The 26,130-nt window shown below is 42.9% G+C and overlaps 1 protein-coding gene across 1 annotated transcript in view; it reads right to left on the bottom strand.

The window, feature by feature from the left end:
* Window positions 1-1,878: 1,878 nt before the first annotated feature.
* eif3k (eukaryotic translation initiation factor 3, subunit K) overlaps window positions 1,879-26,130 on the bottom strand; it is a 44,285-nt gene continuing 20,033 nt past the window's right edge. The window contains exons 5-8 of the mRNA XM_063063562.1: window positions 14,202-14,268; window positions 8,123-8,200; window positions 2,112-2,237; window positions 1,879-1,993 (exon numbers count right to left, since the gene is read on the bottom strand). Coding sequence (XP_062919632.1) covers window positions 1,962-1,993; window positions 2,112-2,237; window positions 8,123-8,200; window positions 14,202-14,268 — 303 coding nt within the window. The 3' untranslated portion in view covers window positions 1,879-1,961. The remainder of the gene's footprint in view (window positions 1,994-2,111; window positions 2,238-8,122; window positions 8,201-14,201; window positions 14,269-26,130) is intronic.

The following is a 26,130-nucleotide window of genomic DNA, read 5'->3' as shown; positions in this document are numbered from 1 at the left end:
CCTTGCTTCCTCAGATATTTTTGTTGTTTATGATCGACCGCTTGAAGCTGAATGAAAATATAATTTCAGACTACTTGTATCACATAGGAATTTGGAGAAACAAGAAAATAACTTTTATTGACTATAATGTATTTAATTGCATAATGATGCTAACACCTTGCAATGGTTCAACTAAGCTAAAAATATTTTGTTGATGACTTTCATTTGTACTCAGTGTCTGAGGCATTCTGCTTAAATAATCAGCTAGCACTGATGGATTCCAGTTGCCCTGAGTTACCGCAATGTCCTGGTGAAACCTTTCACCATGCTTGTCACTGACAGTGCTGAAGTTTGCTGGGAAGAAGTCTAAATGGGAATGCAAAAATGAGTCTTCAGTGATATGTTGCACTTTATAGTTTTGTATGCTTGAAGCATGTTGTTAACCAGCTGAATGTAGTTTGGTGCTCTGTAGATGCCAAGAAAATATTCAATATCCTTGAATGCCTTCCTTGCGATTTTTCTCTGGTCCCTCTAGAAGTTCTCTGAATTGCCTGACATTGATGGCGTGTTTGATTTGTGGACCAACAGAATGCCTTACTTGGTCCTGGCATCAACTACTCTGACTTGAATTATGAATTGAAATAACAAAGTAGGCAATTATTTTTTTTAAATGGTACACAGGATAGGGAAATTTCATGGAGATTTTCATGATCAATAGCCCAAAATCAGTAAGATGCTCCCAAAAGTATTCAGGAAACAGAATCTTTGTTGTGCGGCGTAATCCCCTTTGCTGTTAATCTGCAGGCAAATAACATTGATTGTACAGTTGTAGTTGGTGGGCAAACTATTTGCTTATGATTCCCTTCCCAAGCAAAAACTACTTGTTCTGATATCATTGAGACTAGGCAAAGGTTGGTTTCTTCTGCTGTTAAACAATTTTTACTGAACCTGTACTTAATATCTACTGGAAGTCATAAAATTAATTCCCATAGTGGCTGTCATTTCCCATGATGAAGCTGGCAATTCACCTTGAGAATGCAGTTGTCAGGTAGCTTCCTCAGTTGAATACAACTGCTCCCAGTGTCGTTGTGAAGAGTTCCAGCATTTAGATTTATACAGTGAAATGCATTGTTTGTGTTAACAACCAACACAATGTAAGGATGTGCTGGGGGCAGGCTACAAGTGTCTCTACACATTCTGGTACCAACATCACATACCCACCACAATGTTGAGCAGAAGGCAGAACACAGCAGCAAAACGAGCCCCGTTCCTTCATCCCCGTGAATGAATGCTGTGAGATCAGCTAGTTAAGCCCACCGCCCCAACTGGGGTATAGGCTGCCCATAGCAGTTCACCTGATTCCTCTGCACCAGGCCTGTCTTTCAAACAGTCCCCAGGTGGAGCCCATTTTCAAAGATTTTATCCCCGGGAGAGGAAGTGACCTTGGAGCTTCTGTAGCTCTGGGCTTTCACGGGATGGGGGATAGAGAAGAGGGGAGGGGCATCACTGGAAGTTTGAGAAATCAATGCTTATGCCATCAGGTTGGAGGCAAACCTGGTGGAATACAAGGTGTTGCTCCTCCAACCTGAGTGTGGCCTCATCACAACAGTACAGGAGGCCAAGGATGGACATGTCTGAATGGAAAGTGAAATTAAAATGGGTGATTTTTCTCTTGTTTGTGCTTAGATTTCCAGCATCTGCAGATTTTCTCTTGCTTGTGGTTAATCCTTTTTGTGTGAGGGGGAGGGGAGGGGAGGGAGGGAGAGAGAGAGATGCAAGAGGCTAGAAATAGTGTTTCAAGAACAAATCAATAAACACAGTAAGTTATTCTGGAGACACGACGGAATATTCCATACCACTGAACACCTTTAGTTGGCAATTTATTCCAAGGAGACAATGTAAATGATTTCAACTTTATTGTCAATAATGTATTATAGAAAGTATTATTTGGTCTGAAAACAAAACTGAGGAACTTTGGGATTTCACTGTGATGAAGCCATGATACTTGCCACACCTGTAATGCAAAGAATAGCATACATCAATGTCATGTTTACAAATTAGAACTTGAAAAAAAAATACATGCACCTTTAAAAGACTATCGGCCACCTTAATGTGGGCCACGTTTTACTCACTGTCAAAATCTATCTTCTCCACAATATTTTTAGGTTTGATACTTTCTTCTTGGTTGCAAATGAAGATTTTATCAGGTTCTGACTCTGTCCACCCATACTTGCTCATCCAAGCTTGCAACTGGGAATCTGAAGAAGATATTCAAAGAGATTACGAAGCTTGTAAACGGACCACTGATTATTCATGATGAAGTCTGGGGCTCTCTTTCCAATCCACACTAAAATTTCAGTTATTATCAAAGTATATGTGTCACCATATACAACCATGAGACTAATTTTCTTATGGGCATACTCAGCAATCTATAGAATAGCAAACTATAACAGGATCAATGAAAAATTAACCAAAGGGCAGAAGACAACAAACTACAAATATACACAAATAGCAATAATTAACCAGAACACAAGATAAAGAGTCCTTAAAGTGAGATCATTGGTTGTGGAAACATTTCAATGATGGGGCAAGTGAGTGAAGACATTTCCTTTTGCTCAAGAGCCTGATGGTTGAAAGGCAGTAACTGTTCTTGAACCTGGTGATGAGAGTCCTGAGACTCTTGTACCTTCTTCCTAATGGCAGCAGTGAGAAGAGAGCACGGCCTGGGTGGTGGCGATCTCTGATGATGGATGCTGCTTTCCTGCAACAGCACTTTATGTAGATATGCTCGATAGTTGGGAGGGCTTTACCCGTGATGTGCTGGGCCAAATCCACTACCTTTTGAAGGATTTTCCATTCAAAGACAGTTTCTATACCAGGCTGTGATGCAGCCTTTCGATATACTCTCCATGGCACATCTATAGAAGTTTGTCAAAGTTTTGGATGTCATGCTGAATCTCCGAATACTTCTAAGGAAGTACAGGCACTGTCGTGCTTTCTTTGCAATTGCAATTTTGTGCTAGGTCCAGGACAGGTTCTCTGAAATAGTAACACTCAGGAACTTAAAGCTGTGACCCTCTCCACCTCTGATCCTCTGAGGACTTGGTCATGGACCTCTGGTTTCACTCTCCTGAAATGTACAACGATGCTGTACTAATGATGAGGATTCACTCCTCATTGACACAGCCATGACCCAGGGGAGGGGCTCAACAAAGGTCCCCAGCAAAGAGCTCTAAATGGTCTCTTAAATGTCTACTAGTGGAGACCCAAGTACAGACAGATGTTGACATCCTGAACACAAGAGGTTCTGCAGGTGCTGTAAATCCATAGGAACACAAAGTGCTGGAGAAGTCAGCAGGTCAGCCAGCATCCGTGGAGAGGAATCCTGCTGAAGGGTCTCGGCCCAAAACGTCGACTGCTTTGTGTGTGTGTTACTTGAGATCTTGATATCAGTTATTAAAATGGCACCGGAAGACTTTGTATTATATAACTGCAGGATGGTGGATCACCATTACGAAGTCCGGGAATTAATGGCGTTATCTGTGTTGAGTTCAGATGATTTCAGGTTGGGTTGTGGATAAGCTCTGCCTGAAGAGCTTGGCAAAAGGAAAAATACCCCCACTCCAAATTGCTACATTGAACAGGGAGTCTGTACTCTAAAAGTCCAAGTGCTTAATTAGATTAGATTAGATTAGATTCAACTTTATTGTCATTGTGCCGAGTACAGATACAAAGCCAATGAAATGCAGTTAGCATCTGACCAGAAATACAAAGAATAGTATTATTTACACAATAACTGCGAATAAAAAGTAAGTGCTACAGCACACAAATATAAAAGTACTGAGACAGTACAATATGGGTGCAATACTGCTTAGCGCTGTGATGTGAGGTTCAGCAGGGTCACAGCCTCAGGGAAGAAGCTCTTCCTGTGCCTGCTGGTGCGGGAGCGGAGGCTCCTGTAGCGCCTACTGGATGGGAGGAGAGTAAAAAGTCCATGGTTAGGGTGAGATGCATCCTTGGTAATGCTGCAGGCCAGGCAGCATCTCTAGGAAGAGGTACAGTCGACGTTTCAGGCTGAGACCCTTTAGGCCTGAAACGTCGACTGTACCTCTTCCTAGAGATGCTGCCTGGCCTGCTGCGTTCACCAGCAACTTTGATGTGTGTTGCTTGAATTTCCAGCATCTGCAGAATTCCTCGTCCTTGATAATGCTTTTCGCTTTGCCCAGGCAGTGTTTATGGTAGATGTTCTCAATGATAGGCAATTGGGTGCCGATAATCCGCTGGGCAGTTTTCACCACACGCTGGAGTGCTTTGCGGTCCGATATGGGAGAAGGGAAAATCGGAAGTGTCAGTATTACAGTTGAACAAAGGGGACTATGGACACATGAGGGAGGAGCTGGCCAAAGTTGACTGGAAAGATACCCTATCAGGGATGACAGTGGAACAACAATGGCAGGTATTTCTGGGAATAATACAGAAGGTGCAGGATCAGTTCATTCCAAAGAGGAAGAAAGATTCTAAGGGGAGTAAGGGGTGACCGTGGCTGACGAGGGAAGTCAAGGACAGTATAAAAATAAAAGAGAAGTGGTATAACATAGCAAAGATGAGCGGAAAGCCAGAGGATTGGGAAACTTTTAACGAGCAACAGAAGATAACTGAAAAGGCAATACGGGGAGAAAAGATGAGGTACGAAGGTAAGCTAGCCAAGAATATAAAGGAGGATAGTATGGGGGGTGGGGAGAGCAGGGTAGGGGATTGAAATAAGCAGCAGAAAACTGTAAACTGTCGTCTTCATTATGGACACTAGCCTCCCCAGCATTGAGGACATCTTCAAGGAGTGATGCAACCCTATCACCCAGGACATGGGCCCAAAACGTCGACCAATCGTTTCCACGGATGCTGCCCGACCTGCTGAGTTCCTCCAGCGTGTTGTGAGTGTTACACATGCCCTCTTCCCATTGCTACCATCAGGAAGTACAGAAGCCTGAAGACACACAGTCAGCAATTCAGGAACAGCTTCTTTTCCCTCTGCCATCCTATTTCTAAATGGACACTGAACCCATGAACACTACCTCACTACGTTTTTCCCCTCCCTCATTGCACTACTCATTCACCCTCCTCAATATACATTTACAAATACTTACTGTAATTTAGTTTCTATTATGTATTGCTTTGTACTGCTGCCACATAACAACAAATTTCACAACATAAGCCAATGATATCAGACCTAACTGATTCGGAGATAGAGTGGAAGTGGAGAGGATGATTCCAATAGCAGTGGAGTCTAGGACCAGAGGGCATAGCTTCAGAATAGAAAGATAGTCATAGTCATAGTCATACTTTATTAATCCTGGGGGAAATTGGTTTTCGTTACAGTTGCACCATAAATAATAAATAGTAATAGAACCATAAATAGTTAAATAGTAATATGTAAATTATGCCAGTAAATTATGAAATAAGTCCAGGACCAGCCTATTGGCTCAGGGTGTCTGACCCTCCAAGGGAGGAGTTGTAAAGTTTGATGGCCACAGGCAGGAATGACTTCCTATGACACTCTCTGCTGCATCTCGGTGGAATGAGTCTCTGGCTGAATGTACTCCTGTGCCCACCCAGTACATTATGTAGTGGATGGGAGACATTGACCAAGATGCCATGCAACTTAGACAGCATCCTCTTTTCAGACACCACCGTCAGAGAATCCAGTTCCATCCCCACAACATCACTGGCCTTACGAATGAGTTTGTTGACCCTGTTGATTTCTGCCACCCTCAGCCTGCTGCCCCAGCACACAACAGCAAACATGATAGCACTAGCCACCACAGACTCGTAGAACATGTACTTGTAGATGTCCATTTAGAACAGAGACGAGGAGGAATTTCTTGAGCCATTGGTGATTGGGAGAGGGGGTTGAATCTGTGGAATTCATTGAAACAGACGGCTGGGGTCTTTGGGTAAATTTAAAGCGGAGGATAATTAGAGCATCAAGGGTTACACTCTGAAGTCAGGAGAGGGCACATAAACCAGCCATGATGGAATGGCGGAGCACACTCTATGGGCTAATTCTGGTGTGAACAATATAAGCTGTAACAGCAGGTCAACAGGAATACAGTAACCTGGGTTCTTAAATGGAAATCCAGGGGTAAACTATTATACAGCTCAACATTATTATAACAGGCCAAATTAATATACAGGAGGAAAGGGCTAGATTTATTTTGGAATAGTCTTGACTAGAATATAAAAGCAGGGACGTAATGTTGAGACTTTATAAAGTACTGGTGAAGCCTCAGAGTATTGTGAGCAGTTTTGGGTTCCTTATCTAAGAAAGGATGTGCTGACATTGGAGGGAGTTCAAAGAAAATTATTTTGGGATTAAAAGGCTTATCATATGCAGAGTGCTTGATGACTCTGGGCCTGTATTCACTGGAATTCTGAAGAATGACAAGGATCTCATTGAAACCTATTGAGTGTTGAAAGGCCACGATAGAATGGATGTAGAAAGGATATATCCTATAGTGGGGGAGTCTAAGATCAGGGGCCACAGCCTCTGAATAAAGAGATGTCTACTTAGAACAGAAATGATGAATTTCCGTCTAGAGGGTGGTGAATCTGTGTAATTTGTTGCCACACCTTTAAGGCAGAGGTCGATAGATTCCGATTAGTCAGGGTATGAAGGGGAGAAGGGAGATTGGGGCTGAGAGGGAAATGGATCAACCATGATGGAATAGTGGAGCAGATTCAATGAGCTGAATGGCCTAATTTTGCTCCTACATCTTACAGTTGTAAATCGGTTGGCCCAACATTGTGGGCTGAAGGGTCTGTACTATGCTTTAATGCTCTATGTTCTCAAACCAACAGCCTCACCTGGATGGAAGGGAAGATATTCAAAGATTCAAAGTACATTTATTATCAAAGAACATATAAGTTATACCACCTTAAGATTTGCTTGCTCACAGGTAGCCACAAACAAGAAAGAACCCAATTAAAGGGGAAAAAAAATAAAAATAAAAATAAAAGACCAACACACAATACACAAGAGAAACAAATAAAACACAAATCATGCAAAAAATTGAAGCGAACAAATACAATCCAACTAAGATGGAAGGACTGTCCCATGTTAAACAGTCCCTAAAATTCATCCTGTGGATGTGGTTTAGTGGAAAGGCAGAGCACAGCTCCCTCCTCACTCTGAGAAAGGTAAATGGAATCAATAGCAAGAAGTCAGTCGAGAGTAACTGGGAGGGAAAAAAGACTGTTTCCTTTTGTCTTCCAGAAAACACGGATTCACCTTGGAAGACAGTCTTAAAATTTCTTCGCTCTAGCTGTTAAGGTGTGGGAAAGTGATTCAGGAGCACTGAAAGACCACAAGGAGTAGAACAGGAATGAGCAGTCGACAATCCTGGGCTCCTTAGAAAGAATAAATTAATTCAGGACATCAATGTTAGATTGAAACTTTGAGGGGAGGAGTAAAAATGGAGACAGTTCTGATACATTTGTAGTATATTGCTTTATATTTAAATTTAGTGCTAAAGAACTTACAGTACAGTGCAAAAGTCTTGGGCACATATATAGGTAGGGCGCTAAGACTTTTGTAGCACAGTGGAGGGAAGGGAGTGGGAAGCACCTGAGAGACGTTCTGTAATGATCAATAAACCAATTGTTTGGAACCAAATGACCTTGCTTAGTGTCTCAGTGCTGGGGGTATCTGCACCCCCTGCCCCTGTCACTCCTTCTCTGCCACCTGTCCCACAATCCTCTCGCGGCGTTCCACTCTCGCCATTCCCAACATCCATTGTAAACCACCAGGTATACAAACTGACTCTGCTCCATGTTGGCAAATACTCTAACGTGCAAAATCAGTATCAGGTTAATATCACCGATATATGTTGTGAAATTTGTTGACTTTGTGGCTGCAGTACAATGCAAAACGTGATAAATATAGAAAAGTGAAAAAATAGAAATAGAGAATTAGTGTTCATGTGTTCAATGTCCATTTAGAAATCTGATGGCAGAGAGGAAGAAGCTGTTCCTGAATATGATATTGTGCAAAAGTCCTGGGGACCCTAGAAATAGACGCAAAGTACTGTACCTGCTGGGGTTACGACAGTTTACGTCCCAACCCCCCCAAGTCTGCATTGATTCTTACCTGTCAGGTCTCCTAACATTTCAGCCAGCAGCCACTTATCTATTGTTTGATATGTGATTCCAACCACGTGACAGATAACTGCGGAAAGAATTCCAATACGTTAGGGCATATCCCTGACAGGACAGTTTCATCCCAGGCAGACTACTTAAGTCTTAGTACAGGGCTTCCAAACTTTTATTATGCCATAGATCTCTACCATTCACTGATAGGTCTGTGGACCCTAGTTTGGCTACTCTTGTCCTAGAGGAAGTACATTGGAACATCAGTTATTTTGGCCATGTTTCCTTTATGTAACAACTTAATACAAAATCATTTATCACTACAGATGATATCCGCTTCTTTTGCCACACTTTAATTTTAAGAAAAACTGTATAATTATCCTCCACGATCCAGGTCCTTTCAAGGTGCACTGCAGAGCTCGTGGGCGAGAGCAGCGTTATCCTGTCTTTATTTTTATTTATTTAGCGACACAGTGCAGAACAGTCCCTTCAGGCCCTTTGAGCCACACCGCCTAACGATGCCCTGATTTCATCTTGGTCCAATCACGGGACAATTTACAATGACCAATTAACCTACCAACCAGGACATATTGGGACTGTGGGAGGAAACCGGAATGACCAGAGGAAACTCACGCGGTCACGTGGAGAACGTTCAAACTCCTTGCAGGCAGTGGAGAGGATTGAATCTGGGTCGCCTGTACTGTGAAGCGCTGTGCTAACCACCACACTTCTATGCTGCTCTGATCTCAAACCTCCGCTGCCTTGCAGCTATACCCGCTCATGGGGAAGGCTTCAGGAGTAAACACCAAGGGAAAAATCTGGAGCTAGAGCCCCTACATTGAGTTCAGTGCCGACTGGCAACTCCTATGTTGCTGCTGGTGCCAAACTGCACCGGTCTCTGCCATTCCTTTGGGCTCATCAGACACGTGAAGAGGGGGAGCTTGCTACATGGGCTCTCCATATTGTACTACCCAGGCTTGCATACCTAAAGAGCTAGGACACAACATCCGTGGTCGACCCCAACCGACAGAGGGCTCATAACAAAAAAGGATCGAGTACACAGAACTAATGGAAAGTGTGGGCCCAAAGTACCTGCCTGATTATTCCTTCTTCATAGATGCTGCCTGACCTATTGAGTTCCTCCAGCATTTTGTGTGTGTTACACAAAACTGACGAGCATTCGTGGCACCTCCTAGTTACCAAGAAACTGGTAGCAAAGTGATTATTTGGATAATGCAGATTGCTGTTAAATCTGAACCACAGGGCATTGAGCCAAGTATACAGAGCATTGGAATCACCAATTCATCAAATTAGACAAGGCAAGGGCTCCCTTTTAACAAAGCAGATGCTGAGAATGGGCAGAGGACACAGCCATATTTTCCTCTCTTGGGGTCACAAGACACAGGAGTAGAATTAGGCCATTTAGCTGTGCCACTCAATATTGGCTAATTTATTATCCCTCTCAAACCCCACTCTCCTTCCTTCTTCCCATAGCCTTTGATGCCCTGACAAATGAACAATCTATCATCTTCCTCTTTAAAAATACCCAATAACCTGGCCTCTATAGCCATATGTGGGAACGAATTCTCCAGGTTCACTGCCCTCTGGCTAAAGAAATTCCTACACATCTCTGTTCTAAAGGGCTGTCCTTGTAGTCTGAGATCCTAGGCTTCCCCACAATTGGAAACACCTTCTCCGCATTCACTCTTTCAACATTCAACAGGTTTCATGAGATTCCCCCCCGCCACCCCGAGTCTTCTAAACTCCAGTAACTCTGTACAATAACTCTCAGACTGAAGGAATTAAATAGGGTACAAACTTAAAATTCTGGGCTGCTAACACTATGTTTCAGACATTTCCCCACTGCTGTCTGTAAGGATTTTGTACCTTCTTCTCATGACCACACGGCTTTTCTCTGGGTGCTCCAGTTTCCAAAGATGTACTGGTTGGCAGGTTATTGAACAGATAATTGTAAATTGTCCTGTGATTAGGCTAGGGTTAAATTGGGGGTTATAGGGCAGCTTGGCTCAGAAGGCTGGAAGGGCCTATTATTATGCGTTGTATCTCAATAAACAGACAGATTATCCAGTGCTTAGGAACTTTAAATGTATTCTGTTAAATTTAGCCCAGCAGTATTTGTAGACTGTTTGTCTCCCTTAAATTATTCACTTCTCTGAGCTAATCAGAATTCTAGAATTTGTTTTGCAGTGTTAGGCATCCTAGATCTTGTACAGTATAGTCAGCAACAGATTGAATTTTTATTCAACAACCTCCAAACATAATTTACTTATTTATAAAAGTATCTTTACATTTGTGTATTAATGGAAGTGGGATAAAGCAATATATGTAGCTCATATTGAATTAGAACATAAGAAATAGGAGCAGGAGTAGGCCATCTGGCCTGTTGAGCCTGCTTCGCTATTCAATAAGGTCATCACTTATTTGGTCATGGACTCATCTCCACCTACCTGCTTTTTCTTCAAAATCCCTAATTCTGCTATTATGCAAAAATCTATCCAACCTTGTCTTAAATATATTTACTGAGGTAGTGCCTCCACTGCTTGGGCAGAGAACTCCAGACTCACCACTCTCTGGGAAAAACAGTTCCTCCTTATCTCTGTCCTAAATATTGAGGCTATGTCCCCTAGTTCTAGTCTCACCCACCAAGGGAAACAATTTTCCTGCCTCTATCTTACCTATTCCTTTCATAATTTTGTATGTTTCTATAAGATCTGCTCTCATTCTTCTGAATTCCAGCGAGTACAGTCCCAGGCCACTCAATCTCTCCTCATAGTCTACCCCCTCATCTCTGGAATTAACCAGGTGAACCTCCTCTGCACCGCCTCCAAAGCCAGTCTATCCTTCCACAAGTAAGGAGACCAGAACGGCCTGCAGTACTCCAGGTGTGGCCTCACCAGTACCCTGTACAGTTGCAACATAACCTCCCTGCTCTTAAATTCATCCATTTGCCTTCTTGATAGCCTGCTGTACCTGCAAACCAATCTTTTGTGATTCATACACAAGCACTCCCATGTCTCTCTGCACAGCAGCATGCTGCATTTTTTCACCATTTAAATAATCTTCTCTTCATTTTTCCTTCCAAAGTTGATGACTTTGCATTTGCCAAATTGTACTCCATCTGCCAGACCCTTGCTCATTCACTTAACCTATCTATATCCCTCTGCAGACTTTCCAATCGATTTAGTATCATCGGCAAACTTAAGATACACTACACTGTCCCCTCTTCTGGATCATTGATGTATATTGTGAACAGTTGCAGGCCCAGCACCTACCCCTGCGGCACATCACTCACCACAGATTGCCAACCTGAGTAACACCCATGTAGCCCAACTCTCTGCTTTCTATTAGTTAACCAATCATCTATCCATGTTAATGCATCATCCCCAACTCCATGCATCCTTATCTTATCGATAAGTCTTCTGTGTGGCACCTTATCAAACGCCTTCTGGAAATCCAAGTAAATAACATCCATCTGTTCCCCTCTATCCACTGCGCTCATTATATCCTCAAAGAACAGGACCTGCCTTTGCTGAATCCATGATTGTCTGCCTGATGGATCCATTTCTTTCCAGATGCCTCGCTATTTCCCTCTTTATGGTAGCTCCAAGCATTTTCCCAACTACAGATATTAAACTAACTGGCCTATAGTTACCTGCCTTTTGCCTACATCCTGTTTTGAACAGTGGTGTGACACTTGCCGTCTTCCAATCTGCCGGGTCCTGCCCAGAGTCCAGAGAATTTGGGTAAATCATCACCAAAGCCTCTATAACTTCTGCCATTTCTTTCAGTACCCTGGGATGCATTCCATCAGGACCAGGGGACTTGTCTATCTTCAAGCCCACAAGTTTGCTCAGCACTACCTCTTTAGTGGTAGCTATTGTATCAAGGTCCTCACCTCCCATCGCATCTATAACATCTCTCTTTGGCATGTTAGATGTGTCCTGCACCGTGAAGACAGACGCAAAATAGTCATTCGAAGCCTCAGCTATTTCCTCATTACCCAATATCAATTCCCCTTTCTCGTCCCCCAAGGAACCTACATTCACTTTAGCCACCCTTTTCTGCTTTATATAATTACAGAAACTTTTACTATCCATTTTTATATTTTGAGCTAGGTTATTTTCCATAATCTAGCTTACCTTTCTTTATTGCTTACTTAGTGGTACTTGGATGTTTTTTTACGTTTTCCTAATCTTTCAGTTTCCCACTACTCTTGGGGACTTTGTATGCACCCTCCATTTGTATGAGAAATTCAGTCATACCACTCTTTCCAAGAGGATCCCTAACGACAAGATCATTAACTTTACCTGTCTGATTGCACAGTACCAGATCTCAGATAGTACATTCCCCTGTAGGTTCAGCAACATGCTATTCAAGAAAGCCATCATAAATTCATTTTATAAAGTCCTCCTCAAGACTACCTCGACCAACTTGATTCATCCAATCTATGTGAAAGTTGAAATCCCCCATGATAACCGCTGTTCCATTCTTACATGCCTCAGATATTTCTGTTTATTGCCTGTAATGTTATTATTCGATGGCCGATAGACAACTCCCGCCAGTGGTTTTTTCCCCCTTTACTATTCCTAATCTCTATCCAGATGGATTCAACATTCTGCTCCTTAGATCTTATATTGGCTCTCACTATTGCCCTGATCTCATCCTCAATAAAGAGCGCTACCACACCTCCCTTACCTTCCTGCCTATCCTTCCGTATTACCTGATACCCTTGGATATTTAATTCCCAGTCCTCCACACCCTGCAAGCACATCTCTGTAATGGCCACTAAATCATACCTCTTTGTACTAATTTGTGCCACCAGTTCACAAATTAGGAGTTGAAAACTTCAGAAAGGACACTATGCAAGCAACGTCTTTACACTATTACAGCTCGAGGCATCGAAGCTCAGAGTAATCTTTGTTCATCATTAAAATAGATCTGGCGGTAATTATATTGGAATTTGTGACAGCTTACTACTCCATGTTCCCTACATCATACCAGTGCCTACAGTTCAGGAGGTCTTCACTGGCTGTAAAACAGGGCAGCATTGTGGTGTAGCAGTTACCATAACACTTTACAACACTAACAATCATGACCAGGGTTCAATTACTCCCAAAGTCCATCACCTTTGTCTTACTGATGATTCAGCTTGCACCATTTGGCCAAAATGCTCTAAGTCAATTTTTAGTATTGAAAAAGCAGACATCAATTAAAAATAGTGACTTCCTAAGTAATCAAGTCCAGTGATGACTGTGGATCACAATTCTTCAATAAAGAGTTAAGCTCCTGTGAAGGACATTGGGATCTTAAAGGAGCCATACAAATGTCTGCTGCTGTTTTTTACACTTGCATAGATATGTTGTTTCACAATATCCTCGATAACACAGGCAGTTTACTGGTTTCAAATGGTTCCATTTAATATCAGAATGTATACATTATGCAACCTAAATTCTTGTTCTTTGCAGGCATCCAAGAAAAACAGAAGAGTATTCCAAAGAATGAGTGACAGTAAAGACATCGGAACCCCAAAGCCCCCCCACATACCCTCCTCATGCAAAAGCAGCTGCAAAGCATCAACCTCCCCCTCCACTTATTTCAGTAAAATGCAGCAGCACCCACCACTCACCAAGCAAGGAATAGTAAAACCCCCAAAGAGAGACCATAATCTGCAGTATGACAAAAAATTAATCGTTCACCTCGACAAATTCGGCATGCCACAGGCTCTCTCTCTCCCTCCCCCCTAATCAAGGGACAGAGGTGTCACACAGTGAAAGGGGAGATTAAAAAGACAGAAAACAACTCACTGTTAGCAATGTTAAAGTCCGCCGTGTTGCTCCCCTCCCTCCCAACCTAAATCCTCCGACACAAGCATCAGCAGCAAACTCGGCCCCACCATCGAGAGAAAGAGAGAGAGATCAAAGTACAGAGGTTTTAAATTCTAGTGGTATCTGGGATGTATTACAATATCAGCCAGTTTGCCTCCCTTGCACAGTCCCACTCCCTCTTCCCATTTATCAGAATAAAATCTAAGGAGCTTATTAATCATGACTTGCACTCACATTTACGCACAGAATCTTCAAAACTTGTTATTCCGTCAATTAGCTCAGCATTTTCTTCTAGATTGCGCTAGATGGGGAAGGAAAGAGAAAAGAGTATAGATTTGTCAGAGAGCGAGAAACAGGCCCTTCAGCCCACCGAGTCTATCCCAACCATATTATTGTCTCCCAACTCTCACTAATCCTCCTCATACTCTACCTCTCACCTACACTTCAGGTACAATTTAGCCAATTAGCATATCAGCCTCAAAATACAGAGTGAAGCATACACCCCAACTGTTTACCAGCCATCCATAAATACAACCATCATCGTTATGTGCAGTGTTGTATGACATGGGCCATTGTGATCCTTTGACCATGATTGTTCTAGGCAAATTTTTCTACAAAAGTGATTTGCCATTGCCTTCTTTTGGGCAGTGTCTTTACAAGATGGGTGACCCCCCCCCCCCACTGTTATCAATACTCTGCCTGGTGTCAGTGGTTGCGTAAACAGGAGGTACAACCATCCACCACCTCTCCCATGGCCACATGTGACCCTGATCTGGGGGCTTTAAGCAGCTGCTACACCTTGCTCAGGCTAGCGTAGGGAAGGAGCGCTTACACCTCCTTTGGTAGAGATGAGTCTCGACCCTGCCACCCAATAAAAACACCACAGTCTAAAACAAATATTTACATTTTATAGCTGGCAATACTTACAGTACATTGCATTGTACTGCGGCTAAGTTAACAAATTTCAAGACACATGCCAGTGATAATAAACCCGATTCTGACAAACAAAATACTTGCATTTTTCAAACTAGCTAACATTCTGAAGAACTTCAGTATTATATTAAAAACAGAAGTTTGCACTGCAGAACTTGGAACTGGGGTAAGGAGCCTCAAAGGAGTCAGGGGAAATGAGGAGGTTGTTCCAGAATCTTGTGATTAGACACCTTAAGACAAAACTACTGGTGGTGAGCATTTACATTTGGGAGTGAGTGTGCGTGCACATACGCATGCCTTGTCTGTAGACAGATACGCACGCGCACACAGATGAAAACAGAAAAGCATACACAAGCACACACTATAGATACCATATATTTATTCACTTATGGAGATGCAGCACAGAAAAAGGTCCTTCCGGCCCTTCGAGCCATGCCTCACAACAATTCACTGATTTAACCCAAGCCTAATCATGGGACAATTTACAATGACCAATTAGCCAAGTTCAAAGATAGTGTCATCCTTACAGGTGCAACTGACATCATTACCTAGGTCAGCGGTCCCCAACCACCGGGCCGCAGAGCACGTGCTACCGGGCCGTGAGAAAACGATATGAGTCAGCTGCACCTTTCCTCATTCCCTGTCACACACTGTTGAACTTGAACGTAGAGTTGCCAACTGTCCCGTACTTGCTGGGACATCCTGTATATTGGGCTAAATTGGTTTGTCCTATACGGGACCGCCATTCTCCCATATTTCCCCCGCTAAGGTAGAGCGTTCCTATGAAACCTTTCCTGCTGAAATGGCGTGAAGCGAAGAAGAAATTACCATTAATTTATATGGGAAAAATTTTTAAGTGTTCCCAGACCCAAAAAATAACTTAACAAATCATACCAAATAACATATAAAACTGAAAATAAATAACACTAACATATAGTAAGAACAGGAATGATATGATAAATACACAGCCTATATAAAGTAGAAATAACATATGTACAGTATAGTCGGGAAGATGAAGGCAAAACCAACTTGTGGGGGGAAAATCAGCACGTACGCGACAGGTGCCTGCTCAAAGCTTCATGGTCATGGTAGTCTTTCCCAGGGTAAAGTGTCCCGGGATTTGACTGCTACTTCTGTCCCTTATTTGAGAGTGAGAAAGTTGGCAACCCTAACTGTAAAAGACATGTTGAGGTGAGTTTAACCCTACTTGAACACCCACCCCGGTCGGCCGGTCCGCAAGAATATTGTCAATATTAAACCGGTCCGCGATACAAAAAAGGTTGGGGACCCCTGATCTAGGTTCTAGACAGAGCCAGAAAGTGAGATTAGTCTAGATGATTCTCCCTTGGAGACCACAGATACCACACCACGGCCAAATAACCAAATATCTTCTGTGACAAACCTTCATTCAGTTGGCACAACGGTCTCGATGGGCCAATCACCCTAATTCTGCTCATGTGTCTTATTATCCATAACTGTACAAGGTAAAGAGGCATCAAGAGGAAACCATGAAGTGATTCGCGAACAAGAGAAAAAAGTTTAAAGCAAGAGCCAATACCAGACAGAAACTCAGTGTGAAATGTGGCCAAAAGAATTGATGGCTAGCTCAAGTTTGTAGACAGCAGACAAGCAGAGGCAGACAGTGTGTTTGCTGAGGTGAGGTCTGACAGAAATTATAATCAATACAAAGTGCTGGAGGAGCTCAGTAAGTCTGGCAGCATCTGTGGTGAGAAATATATAGTCAGTGTTTTGGGCTGAGACCCTTCATCAGGACAGGAGAGTACGGGAGAAGATGCCAGAATATTAAAAAAAAGTGAGTGGGGTGAGGAAAGAGGCTAGCTAGAAGATGATAGCTAAGCCAGGTGGGTGGGAAAGTTAAAGGGTTGAAGAAAGAAGCTGACAGGAGAGGAGAGTGGATCTTAGGAGACGAGGGGACCTGGGGGAGCTGATGGGCGGGTGAGAAGAGGCAATAGGCCAAAATGGAGAATAGAAGAAGAGAGGAGGGGGAGGGAAATCGTGTTTTAACCAGGAGAAATTTTTATTCATGCCATCAGGTTGGAGGCCACCCAGACAAAATATAAGCTCCTCCACCCTGAGGGTGGCCTCACCTTGGCACAAGAGGAGGACATGTACCGACATGTCGAGTGGGAATTGGAACTAAAATGTTTGGCCACCAGGGATTTAGCTTCTGGTGGGTGGACTGGAAGTGCTCGATGAAGTGGTCCCCTCATTTATGATGGGGTCTCACCAATGTTCCCTCTAATTTATAATGACTAGTGTGTGCAAAAATCTTTGTGCCGTGCAATTTTTTGCCCAGTGATATGTGCACACTGAAATTTTAAGTGGAAGTAAATCTGCAGCCATTCTAAGGATAATAAACTACTAACTTGTTTAAAAGAAATAAAATAATACACACCAATGAGTTTTATTTCTCACATACTTTCCCACATGTCCAACTGAGTGTACAGAAGTATCTATTTTAACTCTCAATAAGAACTTTGATGTCCTCTGGGGTTGATCATTTTCACTCTCGTTCATCTGCACTCTCACAAAACATAGGTAGCAGGCAATGAAAGATATTCTCGTCAGAGCTTTTGCACACCATCTATATGATTTCCTTGATAAATGATGCTTTAAAAAGTCAAGTTTCCAAATATCACTCCACTTCGCAAATTTGTCAGCAACTTTTGCACCATGACAATACACACAGGTAACACCAGTTTCTGTTTTGTACATAAATATTTCTGGTAGCTGCACGTTCCTGATCTCATGAGCTTACAGTGTAACAGTTTCTACTGTTTCACTAAGACATTCTGCTTTGAATGAACTAGCAGTTCTTCTGAACTTCATGCCCTTTGCTGCTTTCGAATTCGACATAGGACATCAATAATTTCTTCAATAAAAACAGCATAAATAAGCCAGTTCTAAAATCTGCAGACAAATCATTGAAAACTCTACGTTGTAAACACTGTCCATGTCAGAAACCAGAGAAGGAAGTGTGATTGTGTATGATTGTGAAATACACTTAAAGTGCCAACTAGGTAGAGGGTGACAACCTTTTGTATGCTAGTATGCTAGGATGTGTGCGCGTGCACACCTTAGAGGGAACATTGGTTCTCATCAGTGTACAGGAGGCCGCATCAGGACCACCGGACACAGTAGACGAGGGAAATTTTATTTTATGACCACATGCAAACCATCTAACTTCTCTGCCTTCAAAAGCACATTAAGTAGCTCACCAAACATACACACATTATGGAGGGAGACCAATAATAAGGACGTTATAAAGATTAGCTTTATTCGTCACATGTACATCAAAATATAGAGTGAATGCATCATTTGCATCAATATCCAACACACTCTGAAAACGTGCTGGGGAAAGTGACACCATGCTTCTGGTATCAACAGGCCCACATAAAACCTTATTAACCCATACCTCTTTAGCAGGAAAAAAGGAGAAACAAAGCCAGATTATTTTCATTATAACTCCAATAACTTTCTCTTCTACATTTCACCACCCTAAACCCAGCTGCTACTGTTACTACTTAATGGGCAGTGACTAGAAATGTACTGGTAATACAAGGTAACTAGTCTGTAAACAAAAAAAACTGTAGAAGCTAGACCAATCTCCGGTACCAACAGTACAGAGTTTGCAATTCTTTCTATGACTGTATAGCTTTCTTCAAGTGTTTTGGCTTCATTTTATATCTCAAAGATGAGCTGGTAGGTTAATTGGTCACTGTAGTTTAGTGTTACTTGCAGAGTCACAGGAAAATAGAAGGTAATGGGATGACTAACAGAGGAGCTAGCAGAACTCAATGGGCTGAAAAACTGCTTTCTGATAATTATCCTCCACAACTTGAACATTTCCAAAGGGACTCTACCACTAAACATATCTTTACCTTCATTCCTCCATGATTCCCTTTGTCCACTCGTCCCTCCCCACTAATCTCCCTCCTGGCACTTATCCCTGAAAGCGGCCAAAGTGCCACACCCGGCCTTTCACATCCCCCCTCACCTCCATTCAGACCACCCCCCCCCCTTTTCTAGGTGAGGCAACACTTCAACCGTGAAGCTGCTGGGGTCTATTGTATCCAGTGCTCTCAATGTGGCCCTGTTGTAAATTGGGGAGCTCTTTGCCTCCTCTCCATTCGCTACAAGCGTGACTTCTTGGTGGCCAAACATTTTAATAGCCATTCTCATGCCCGTTCCAACACGTCCATCCATGGCCCCCTCTTATGCCAAGATGAGGCTAACCTCAGGGTGGAGGAGCAACAGCTTATATTCTGTCTGGGTAGCCTCCAACCTGATGGTCTGAATACTGATTTCTCCTTCCAGTGAACAAACTCCAACGATCCCCTTCCTCTATTCCCCACTCTGACCTTTCACTTCTTCTCACCTGTCTATTACTTCCCTCTGGGTCCCCTCCTCCTTCCCTTTCGCATATTGTCCATTCTCCTCTCCCATCAGGTCCTTTCTTCCCCAGCCCTTGACTTTTCCACCGACCTGGTTTCACCTACCAGCCAGCTTCTTTCCCTTCCCCCCATCTTTTTTATTCAGGCATCTTCCCCTTCCTTCTCAGTCCCGGTGAAGGGTCTCAGTGCAAAACATCAACTGTTTATTCTTTTCCATAGATGCTGTCAGGCCTGCACTGTTCCTCCACTGTTTTGTGTGTGTTGCTTTGGATTTCCAGCATCTGCAGAATTTCTTGTGTTTAAAGTTTTTCCACCCTGCCCCCACTTTCACCTACTGGCCATCCAGAGTAATGAACGGTTCCTCCTTTACAGATGTTCCCAAGTCAATTCTGTACACAAGTTGGATAATATAAAAGATCACTACATGGTATCCATACTGTCACAGTATTGTAATGAACGGCAAGAAAGCAAGCAAGGCTGATAAGCAACAACTAAACATTTGGTGGCAGGGTGGGGGAGAGAGACTGGTCACTGGAAACAGTTCTGCAGTTCTCAGGAGCAAACGTAAGTACATCAGAATGTACTTCGATAATAAATTTGCTTTGAATTCTTGAAAGAGTACTGAGAAAACTTACAAGGATGCTGCTGGGATTTGAGGACCTGAGTTACAGGGATAGGTTGAATAGGTTAGGACTTTATTTCTTGCCAGTGTAGGAGAAAGAAGGGAAGTATATTGAGTATAGATAGTGACCTGGGTGATCATGGTCTTGATCATGATTGTTCTTGGCAAAATTTTCTACGGAAATGGTTTGCCATTGTCTTCTTCTGTGCAGTGTCTTTACAAGACCGGTGTCCCCAGCGATTATCAATGTTTCAGAGATTATCCATAAGACCATAAGATATAGGAGCATAAGTAGGCCATTCGGCCCATTGAGTCTGCTCTGCCATTCAATCATGGGCTGATCCAATTCTTCCAGTCATCCCCACTTCCCTACCTTCTTCCCATACCCTTTGCAGGACATCTTCAAGGAGCGGTGTCTCAGAAAGGCAGCGTCCTTTATTAAGGACCTCCAGCACCCAGAGCATGCCCTTTTCTCACTGTTACCATCAGGTAGGAGGTACAGAAGCCCGAAGACACACACTCAGCAATTCAGGAAGAGCTTCTTCCCCTCTGCCATCTGATTCCTAAATGGACATTGAACCCTTGGACACTACCTCACTTTTTAAAAATACATAGTATTTCTGTTTATTGCATGATTTTTAATCTATTCAATACAACTGTATGAAGTATAGTGAATAAGATTTACTTATTTTTTTTCTTCTATATTATGTTTGCACTGAACTGCTGCTACTAAGTTAACAAATTTCACATCACATGCCGGTGATAATAAACTTGATTCTGATGCCCTGGCTAATCAAGAACCTAGCTATCTCTGCCTTAAATGCACCCAATGACTTAGCCTCCACAGCCACTCGTGGCACCAAATTCCACAGATTTGCCACCCTCTAAGTAATTTCTCCGCATCTCTGTTCTAAATGGACGTCCTTCAATCCTGAAGTCGTGCCCTCATGTCCTAGAATCTCCTACCACGGGAAATAACTTTGCCATATCTAATCTGTTCAGGCCTTTTAACATTCAGAATGTTTCTATGAGATCCTCCCCTCATTCTCCTGAACTCCAGGGATTACAGCCCAGGAACTGCCAGATGTTCCTCATACGGTAACCCTTTCATTCCTGGAATCATTCTCGTGAATCTTCTCTGGATCCTCTCCAATGTCAGTATATCCTTTCTAAACTGCACACAATACTCCAAGTGTGGTCTCACGAGTGCCTTATAGAGCCTCAACATCACATCCCTGCTCTTGCATTCGCCTTGTGCACCACCAACTCAACCTGGAGGTTAACCTTTAGGGTATCCTGCACAAGCACTCCGAAGTCCCTTTGCATCTCTGCATCTCTCCCCACCTAAATAATAGTCTGCCTATTTATTTCTTCCCCAAAGTGCATGACCATACACTTTCCAACATTGTATTTCATTTGCCACTTCTTTGCCCATTCTACAAAACTATCCAAGTCTCTCTGCAGGCTCCCTGCTTCCGCAACACTACCTGCTCCTCCACCTAACTTTGTATCATCAGCAAATTTAGCCACAAATCCATTAATCCCATAGTCCAAATCATTGACATACATCGTAAAAAGCAGCGGTCCCAACACCGATCCCTGTGGAACTCCACTGGTAAACCGAGAGCCAGCCAGAATAGGATCCCTTTATTCCCACTCTGTTTTCTGCCGATCAGCCAATGCTCCACCCATGCTAGTAACTTCCCTGTAATTCCATGGGCTCTTATCTTGCTAAGCAGCCTCATGTGCGGCACCTTGTCAAAGGCCTTCTGAAAATCCAAGTACACCACATCTACTGCATCTCCCCCCCCGCTTGTAATTTCCACAAAAAAATTGCAGTAGGTTAGTCAGGCAGGATTTTCCTTGTCATGTGCCTCCAGGTACTCCGTAGTCTCAACCCTAACAATCAATTCCAACAACTTCCCAACCACTGATGTCAGGCTAACAGGTCTATAGTTTCCTTTCTGCTACCTCCCACCCTTTCTAAATAGTGGAGTAACATTTGCAATTTTCCAGTCATCTGGTACAATGCCAGAATCTATCAATTCTTGAAAGATCATTGTTAATGCCTCCGCAATCTCTCCAGCTACACATTCCATTAGATTTATCCACCCTCAAACTTCCTGAGCACCTTCTCAGTCGTAATTCTCACGGCACATACTCTACTTCCCTGAAATTCTTGAATATCAGTATACTGCAGATGCCTTCCACTGTGAAGACTGATGCAAAATACACATTCAGTGCCCGTCTCTTTGTCTCTCATTACAATATCCCCAGCGTCATTTTATTGGTCCTATATCTACCCTTAACTTATTTTACCCTTTATATACTTAAAAAAGCTTTTAGTATCTTCTTTGATATTAGTCACCAGCTTCCTTTCATAATTCATCTTTTACTTCCTAATGAACTTCTTAGTTTCCTTCTGCAAGTTTTTAAAAGCTTCCCAATCCTCTATCTTCCCACTAGCTTTGACTTCCTTGTATGCCCTCTGTTTTGTTTTTACTTTGGCTCTGACTTCACTTGTCAGCCACTGTAGTGTCCTCCTTCCATCCGAAAATTTCTTCTATTTGGAACATGTGTGTCTTGCAGTTCCCTCATTTTCCACAGAAACTCCAGCCATTGCTGCTCTGCTGTCCTTCCTGCTAGTGTCTGCCTGGAGTCAGTGGTCATATAACCAGGGACTTGTGACATGGCCAGCTGCTCGTACGACTATGGCTTCACATGACCCTGATTCTGGCCGGACGGGGGAAGGTGCGGCTAAGCAGGTGCTACACCCAGCCCAAGTGTAACCTGCAGGCTAGGGGAATGAAGAAGCACCTTACACCTCCTTTGGCAGGATGCATCTCCACCCCACCACCCATAATGAATGATCGGGAAAACACAAGCAGGCTTTTTCCATTGAGCTTGGAAGAGACTAGAACTAGAGGTCATAGGCTGCGGATGAAATACTTATTGGGAACTTCACTCGGAGAGTGATGAGTATGCAATGAGCAGCCAGCGGAAGTGGTGGATGCGGGCTTATTTCAATATTCAAGAGTATTTTGGATACGTGCATGGGCAGTAGGGGAACAGACGGCTATGGTCTAGGTGTGGATTGATGCGACTTGGCCAGGGGTTCCCAACCTTCTTTGTGCCATAGACCAATATCATTGAACAAGGGTCATCTTCAGGAGGTGACACCTCAAAAAGACTATGTACATTATTAATGACCCTCAACATGCAGCACATGCCCTCTTCTAATTACCATTGGGGAGGTGGTTCCGTCGCAAACTGAAGCGTAGCAGGAGTTGGAAGACTGAAGACAGTGAGAGCAGCAGTCAGAAGGCTCTGCACTTGGTGATATCTATCCCTCTCCCCCTCCCCCTCTCAGGGGTGAATGACGTTGCTGTGGATTTGCGGATAGGGGAACTCGAAATAAAAGCAACACTTCAGATGTGACTGTAACATTGAAACAGCAACTGCCTCCCCTCTCAACGTGGAAAGAGTAATATCTGTCCCTCCCTTTTGTGTGAGACAGAGGCATGTCAAAAATGTTGGAATGAAGTTAATTTTTTTTAATGTACTGTAGACTATGGTCTCTCTTTGGTAGGCTTTGCAGTAGCTTGCAGGGTGGGTAGTGAGAATGCTGATGCTTTATGCCAGACTAAGTGGGGTGTGTGTGGGGCGGGGGGGAAGAGAGGGTTGATGCTGCTTGCTGATGCTTGTGTGTGAGAGAGGGGTAGGGGGCATTGGGATTATGTTTTTTTCTGTCGTTTAATCTTTGTTTTTTTTTAATATTTCATGGATTTCTGCAAAGAGCAAGAATTTCAGGTTGTATACTGTATACTTTCTCTGATATTAAATGAACCATTGAATCATGTACCCCAGGTCAGGAGCCCCTGGACTAGGCAGAATAACAGTTTGACATGGACTAGATGGGCCAAAGTGCCATTTCTGTGCTATAGAGCAGACTGACAGATACCGTATTTCCAGCTTTCTCTTTAGTTTCAAGTTGACAGCAACTCCTGTGTTCTGCATCACACTGCCCAAGCATCGATTCCACCCCCGTCCCCACCACCGCCTTTAGCTGCCCTAGTTCATCTTTTAATTAAATGCACTGTGTCACTTGGACAACTGTGGTGTTCACTCTGGCACAGATGTAGACAGAAGCTCTAATGAGGATATTGCGAATCTGCAGCAGGATATAGATAGACCGAGTGAGTGGGCGAAAACTTGGCAAGCGGAGCTAAATGTGGGGAACTGATGACATGCATTCTGGTAAGAGGAAGCAAAGACAAATGATCTAAGTGGATAGAGACTGCAAACGGTACAGAGAGATTGAGGTGCTCTTGTGCACAGGGTTTGTAAGCTCAGCCAGCTCCATCATGGGCACTAGCCGCCCCACCATCGAGGACATCTTCAAGAAGTGAGGCACCAAAAAGGGGGGCAAACATCATTAAGGACCTTCACTATCCAGAACTGCCTCCTTCTCATTACTACCATCAAGGAGGTGGTATAGGAGTCTGGAAAACACGTTTTATGAACAGTTTATTCCCCTCTGCCGTCAGATTTCTGAACAGACAATGAACCCATGCCTCCAGTACATGTTATGTTGAAGTTGCACAAGACATAGGTGAGGCCTAATTTGGAGTATTGTGTGCAGTTTTGGTCACCTACCTACCTACAGGAAAGATGTCTATAAGGTGGAAAGAACACAGAAAAAATTTACAAGAATGTTGCCAAGCCTGGAGGACTAAAGTTATAAGGAAAGAATGTATATTCCATGCAATGTAGAAGATTGAGAGGAGTTTTGATAGGAGGTATACAAAATTATTCTCCAAGAGAACCACAACGTTGTCATAGGGTTTGGAGGCTTGTGTGCTTTAATGACTTGGAGAGCTACATTGGCTGGAGTCAGGGCTTTGTGTTTTGGCTCTTGGTAGGGTCATCCATGCCAAACAGGTCAAAGGGTAGAGGCCAGACTAAGAGTGGTCCACCAGTCCTCCAGGTTCAGCCCAGGGCTAACAGCCCTGACCAGTCATAAAAACATTGTTATGGAAACATCAATGAAGAATTCTTCTACATCTTTGTGTGACGGTATGGACAGACAGATGGGGGACATTCATTGCTGCCCTAAACACCAGGGGTGTAATGGGCTGTAAGTAATGAACCCATGAACACTCTTTTTGCACCAATTATTTACATTTTTATGTTTATTATTTTAATTTATGGTATATTTAATGTATTACAATAGACTGCTGCAAAACATGCATCAGTGATAGCACTAGATAAACAAAAATTTTGCTTTTGGGTGTATCTTGAAAATCACCATGAAATTTCCCTGTCACACACCATTTTAAAAATATTAGCCATATTTGTTATTTCGATTCATAATTCAAGTCAATTAAAATGTTGCCCACAACGTAAGCTGAAAAATTTTCTATCTTGTCTAGGTATGCTTAAGCAGTGCAGACACTGCATAGCAGATCAGGTTTTAGAAAAGCTATAAATTTCCATGAAGGATTTCAATATTTGAGGCAGATGTTTCCCCAAAATAACTTATGCCAGGATTAAGGAAAACATTTTTCTTGGTCAACAAATCAAACAGGTCATCAATGACAGGGAATTTGAAGAACTTCTGGTGGGACCAGAGTAAATTGCATGAAAAGCATTCAAGGATGTTGCTGAAAATTTTCTTGTCAGTGACAAGCATGGTGAAAGGTTTCACCAAGACATTGTGGTCATGGAGAAACAGTATCAGAGCAACTGGAATCCATCAATGCTGCCTGATTATTGTTGGACACTTAGCGAGAAGCCTGAGATTCTGAGTACAAATGGAAATCATCAACAAAACATTTTTAGCTCAGAGACAAGCTATTGCAAAGCGTCAGCACTATTATGAAATTAAATATAATGTATTCAATAAAAGTTAATTTCATTTCTCCAAATTCCTATGTGATTCAAATAGTCTGAATTTATATCTGTGTTCAGCTTCAAGTGGTCTATCATAAACCAAAAAAATCTGCGGCTACACTCAAAAAAAATTGTTGTCCAGTGTAATAAAACAGATTCTGAATCAGACAAAAAGAGTTAGCTGATAACGGCCAGAAGTTGGCAAGAAGGTAAATGATCTTGGCCAGAAAGAACTAGTCTACACATCAGTGAATTGGAATGAACTGATGACAGTGGAAGTAAACAGACTTAGTTCTTGCCA

This window comes from Mobula hypostoma, chromosome 12 (assembly GCF_963921235.1).
Source record: "Mobula hypostoma chromosome 12, sMobHyp1.1, whole genome shotgun sequence".
Taxonomy (NCBI): Eukaryota; Metazoa; Chordata; class Chondrichthyes; order Myliobatiformes; family Myliobatidae; genus Mobula; species Mobula hypostoma.
The sequence above is the reverse complement of the archived record's forward strand: the minus strand, read 5'-3'. Positions and strand labels throughout refer to the sequence as shown.